This window comes from Gekko japonicus, unplaced genomic scaffold (assembly GCF_001447785.1).
Source record: "Gekko japonicus isolate JY-2015 unplaced genomic scaffold, Gekko_japonicus_V1.1 scaffold3642, whole genome shotgun sequence".
Taxonomy (NCBI): Eukaryota; Metazoa; Chordata; class Lepidosauria; order Squamata; family Gekkonidae; genus Gekko; species Gekko japonicus.
The window spans coordinates 114,346-120,061 of record NW_015164308.1 but is presented as its reverse complement, the minus strand read 5'-3'; the positions used below and the strand labels follow the sequence as shown (position 1 = coordinate 120,061).

The 5,716-nt window shown below is 50.7% G+C and overlaps 1 protein-coding gene across 1 annotated transcript in view; it reads left to right on the top strand.

The window, feature by feature from the left end:
* Positions 1-644: 644 nt before the first annotated feature.
* Positions 645-5,716, top strand: part of IRAK1 (interleukin 1 receptor associated kinase 1) — a 32,721-nt gene continuing 27,649 nt past the window's right edge. The window contains exons 1-5 of the mRNA XM_015408820.1: positions 645-672; positions 1,412-1,650; positions 3,218-3,282; positions 4,945-5,059; positions 5,169-5,281. Coding sequence (XP_015264306.1) covers positions 645-672; positions 1,412-1,650; positions 3,218-3,282; positions 4,945-5,059; positions 5,169-5,281 — 560 coding nt within the window. The remainder of the gene's footprint in view (positions 673-1,411; positions 1,651-3,217; positions 3,283-4,944; positions 5,060-5,168; positions 5,282-5,716) is intronic.

Genomic DNA, 5,716 nt, shown 5'->3' with positions numbered 1-5,716 from the left:
GCCTATTATGCTAATGAGTTCCTGCTGGGTGTGGCCAACTCGGGAGCGAGCCGGAACTCCGTTCCTGCCCAAAAATAGCCCTGGGGGTCCCCAATGTGGTGCCCTTGGGCACCAGGGTGTCCACCAGAACCTGCACTAGAGCCCATCAAGTGGTTTTAGATAGTGGGCGGGGCCAGAGGGCGCTTTTGCCCAGCAAGGCTTCTGATTGGCCACAGGAGATTTGATTGGTTGTGCAGATATATAAGAGCATTGCTTTGACAGTAGCGGCCACCCTAGCACAAGGATCTTCACTGTGGAACGGAAGAAGAGCTGCCAGTCTCCAGTTTGGGATGGGGAGACCAGTGTTCCCTCTAAGCTGTGGAGTCTTGTGAGCAAAAATTCTACTTTGCGAGCTACCGGCATTAAAGTTGTGAGCGAGGGATTTGGCTGCTCCATCAATCAGTTTGCTCTGGAGCCATCCCTTCCTGAGCTCAGACAAAAATAATATGTGAGTCGGAGGCTAAAAAACTGCGAGCTAGCTCACACTAACTCAGCTTAGAGGGAACACTGGCTTGGAGCCCCTCCCCCAGTTCAGGGGTATTAGAAACCAGGGGAAATTAACCCCTCCCCCAAAAAAACAGGTAAAAAGCCAAAAATAATCAACGATGTCCCTGCGTCACCCAGAAGTGACTAGTAATGTGGGGGGAACGCTCTGGTTTTTGGGCAAAACTCTATGGTAAGAAGCTAATTCTACCATAGAGTTTTGCCCACAAACCACAGCGTTGCCCCCGACATCTCTGCGCCACTTCCAGGTGACGTAGGCACGTCGCCTTTATTTCTGGCTTCTTCCCTCTCCGCTCCCGGTAAGTGCACCCCCCCATCCCCCGCCCACTCAGCTGAGGGACCTGGCGACCCTAGATTGGAGGTGAGCTGGGGCAGCCATTTTGGGTTGTTGTGTCGCTGTGCCAGAATCCCAAAGGTGCCCGTAGACCAACGCTCCCTCTAAGCTGTGGAGTCTTGTGAGCAAAAATTCTACTTTGTGAGCGACTGGCGTTAAATTTGTGAGCAAGCGATTTGGCTATGGCATAAATTAGTTAAGGCAAAAATGTGTGAGCCGGAGGCTAAAAAACTGTGAGCTAGCTTGCCCTAACTCAGCTTAGAGGGAACACTGCCGTAGACTCAAAAAGGGCTGGGGACCCCTGCTGTAAGGGACCTGGGGAGGCCGCGTGTGGCCCTGAGCAAACTGGCCAGGCACGATGTAGAGCATTGGTTCCCAAGTACGAAGCGACCTGACGAAGCATTGAGGGAAACAGATCGTTGACCTGGGAAATCTGTAGTCGCATGGCAGTTGTTGGAAGCAGCAGCAGCAGCACTGCATGACGTAGAATAAAGAAAGAAAAAGAAGAGAGAAGCAAATGGTTTGTGGTTTGAGTGGCGGCTCGGTCCCGTCGAGGTGGAGTTCAAACTAATTCTGGTCCATCCCCCCCCCGGTTCTCCATCAAGGCCTGTGATTCCGTGTCCCCCACCTGCTCCTTCTCCTGGCCTCTGACGGAACTGCTCCAGGCTACGGGTAACTTCTCCGACCACCTGAAGATCGGCGAAGGCGGCTTCGGCTGCGTCTACCAGGCCCGGCTTCGCAATACCGAATACGCTGTCAAACGGCTCAAGGAGGTATAATCCAGTGGGTAAGGGCGGGGCAGGGTCTTCTGGCTTGCGGCCCTTTACCCTCTGACGTCTGCCTCTTCCACATCTCTCTTTTCACCTTCCCAGCTAACCTCGGGAAGGAAGGAGGATCATAGCTCGGTAGCGGGAGGGTGGTGGTGGTGTTCTGCATGGGTCCATATCTCGTTCTTGGCGGCTCCAGTTGAAGAGCCTCTGGACAGCTGGGCTAGGCTAAACATCTGCTTGAGCTGCCGGAGTTTTGCAGCCGGCCAGGGGTATAGTGGCAGGAACTCGAGCCGAGATAACTCTGCTCCATCTCGCTGTTGCTCTCTGGTGTGGTGGTTAGGAGCGTGGACTCTAATCTGGGAGAACCAGGTTTGATTCCCCACTCCTCCACATGCAGCTGCTGGCGTGACCTTGGGTCAGTCACAAGTTCTTTCAGAGCTGTTCTCTCAGGAGCAGTTCTCTCAGAGCTCTCTCAGTCTCACCTACCTCACAGGGTGTCTGTTGAGGGGAGGGGAAGGGAAAGGAGTTTGTGAGCTGCTCTGAGACTCCAAGTGAAGGGCGGGCTATAAATCCAATACTCTCCTCCTCTTCCTCCTCTTCAGTTTCAGAAGAAGAAGAAGAAGAGATTGGATTTATACCCCGCCCTTCACTACCCAAAGGAGTCTCAGAGTGGCTTACAAACTCCTTTCCCTTCCCCACCCCACCACTGACACCCTGTGGGGTAGGCGGGGCCGAGAGAGCTCTTGACAGAAGCTGCTCTTTTTTTCAAGGACAGCTCTTATCAGAACTACGGCTTGCCCAAGGTCATCCAGCCAGGTGCAAGTGGAGGAGTGGGGGAATCAAACCCAGTTCTCCAAGATTACAGTCAGCGCACTGAACCACTATGCCAAACTGGCTCTCGAGTTTAGTTTATTGTAATTAGCCATTGGCCGTCACAAAATTGCAAAACACAAATTGTGAGCAAGCTTTAGGTTAGAGTCAGAATAGACAAAAGTACCAAAGATCAGTAACAAAAGATGACTCATTCAATACAGTAGCCTAAATAGCGCCCCTTCCCAATGCCACCTTGGAACGTGTATTCTTTGCAGCAAGGGCAAATAATGAAACCTTATAAGAGACATAGGCATCAGTGTCATAACAAAAATGAATTTTTTTCCTCAACTGGGTAAGCACTAAGACCAGATAAAATACCTGCAAAAAATTTAGCCCTCGGACTAGAATACAGTGGGCAAAAGAGAATATAGTGAGGTAAATCCTCAAGTTCGTGGGTCTTCTCCTTCTCTTCCTCCTATTTCTTCTCCTCCTCCTCCTGTTAACCCTGGAGAGCAGCTGCCAGCCTGAGTAGACAATACTGACCTTGATGGACCCAGGGTCTGATTCAGTATCAGGCAGCTTCATTGCATGTTCAGGCTTCAGTCCTGAAGTGCATTCAGGCCTGCCTACTCCCTCCTCCCCAGAATGCCAGGGCTCCATCCCTTCCCAATCCCAGCCCCGTTCATTCTGCTGACGGGAAACGCCTTCCCCATGTCGACTTACTGACAGCTTGCCTCTTTCTTCTTTAATTGGACAGGAAGCAGAGCTGGACTGGACAGTGATAAAGGACAGCTTTGTCACCGAGGTGGAGAAACTCTCACGGTAAGCACTATAAAGCTTGGCCTGGCTCGGGACCGGGGTATCTGAAGGGACCGTCTTCTCTCATGCGTTCTTGCGTGGGAATTGAGATCCCAGGGAGAGGCCCTCTTGACTGTCCCACCTAGCAAAGAAGCACACGAGACGGGGCCTGTTCGGTGGCAGCCCCACGATTATGGAGCAGCCTCCCCAGGGAGGTAAATCCAAACAACAAGGGGAAAAGACTAGTGTCACGGGAGTCCCAAATATACAAATTCCACGAGTAGAAAACACCATCAAGGATTGCCAAAATAATATATTAAACAATTATAAAGTTGGTGGTGTCACAACAACAACATTAGTGCGTACTGTAACTATAATAAGGCATAAGATGCAGTCTTTCCTCCTTTGAAGAGAAGACATAAAGTCCATGTAGTCAGTGTAACTTGATAGGAAACCTGATTTCGCTTTTCACACTATGAACCTTGTGGTCTGTTGAAATCGCTGAAATCAGGTTCCACCTGCACAGCTGGCAAAATGAAGAAGTCGAAGGAAATGCATCTTCCAAGTATCTTGAACGGGCGTCTTTGCACAGGCTGTTTGGAAAATGTTATGACTATGTGGACTCCTCCTCTCAAGTTACACCGAATACCTGGACTTTATGTCTTATCTTCAAAGGAGGAAATATTGCCTCTTATGCCCTATTATAGTTACAGTATGCATTAATGTTGTTGTTTTTGTGACACCACCAACTTTATAATTGTTTAATATATTGTTTTGGCAATCTTTGATGGTGTTTTCTACTAGTGGAATTTGTATATTTGGGACTCCCCAGCAAGGTAAGCCTGGCCCTCTCGCTGTCAAACTTCGGGAGGCAGTTTAAGACCATTTTATTTACGACTGCCTTTGACTGATGTAGTTTTTATTTATTGGCAGTCCTGGCTGGAGATTTTGAATCGTGACCTTTTACATGTTTTCATAGTTGTTGTTGTTTATTATATATATATATTTTGGATTTATATTCCGCCCTCCCCGAAGGCTCAGGGCGGCTTACAACAAGGCATAAATGCCAAAGTTAAAACAGTAAAAACAATAAAACAATACAGTACAATTCACTAAAATGTCGGTGCTCCAAAGGTCACATAGATCGTAAATTACAAGATGGGGTTCTGGAGTTATTAATACCAGACCAACAACATACGTCCCAACAGCACTGTCATCCCATCTTCAACCAGGAACGTCTCGCACCCCAATGATACCCGCCCTCCTGCCAGCCTAGCAGTTCGAAAGCAAGAAATTGCAAGTAGATAAACAGGTACCACTTCGGTGGGAAGGGAACAGCATTCCATACGCCTCGGCGTCGAGTCATGCTGGCCACATGACCACGGACACATCTTTGGACAGCGCTGGCTCTTTGCCTTGGAAACAGAGATGAGCACCGCCCCATAGAGTCAGATTCGACTGGCTTTGGAGCAAGGGAAACCTTTACCTTTTACCCTTTTAGTGAGCAGAGCAGTTCACATCCAGAGCAGAATGTAACTGCTGTCATCTTAAAACAGGCAACGGGCAGTGCAAGACCCTGCGCGGATCCAGACTGTTGCTGAGCGGGGCTGCCTGGGTTAATGAGCGGCCGCTCACAGGCATCGCTTAGAGGGAACACTGATTGACACTGCCCGTTCTTGTCCCCAGGTTCCGCCACCCGAACATTGTCGAGTTTGCGGGTTACTGTGCCGAAGGAGGCAACTTCTGCCTTGTCTACGTCTTCCTCCCCAAGGGCTCCTTGGAGGACCACTTGCACGGGCAGGTACCTTTTCACCTTTCCGCTCTTCTTCTCCTCGCCCCCCTGGTTCTCGAGGAAAGGGAGACCGTCAACACCTCGCCGTGTAACCAGCCGGTTTTGTTTTGTTTCTCAGGCTGGCCTCTGCCTTTCCTGGGCCCAGCGGCTCCGCGTGGCGGTGGGGACGGCCAGAGCCATTCAGTTCCTGCACAGCGATTCCCCTAGCCTCATCCATGGGGACGTCAAGAGGTAAGAGCAGGGGTCCCCAACGTGGTGCCCGCGGGCGCCGTGGTGCCTGCCAGCACATTTTCTGGCATCCGCCAAGTGTTGTTGGTGGGTTTTTTTTAGGGAAGTGGATGGGGCCAGGTAGGGCTTTTGCCAGTTTGGCGTAGTGGTTAAGTGCGCGGACTCTAATCTGGGAGAACCAGGTTTGATTCCCCACTCCTCCACTTGCACCTGCTGATGGGACCTTGGGTCAATCACAAGCTCTGGCACAGCTGTCCTTGAAAAAAGCAGTTTGTGTCAGAGTTCTCTCAGCCCCACCCACCTCACAGGGTGTCTGTTGTGGGGAGGGGGAGGGAGAGGAGATTGTAAGCCGCTCTGAGACTCCCAAGTGAAGGGTGGGGTATATAAATCCAATCTCCTCCTCCTCCTCCTCCTCCTCCTCCTCCTCTTCTTCTTCCT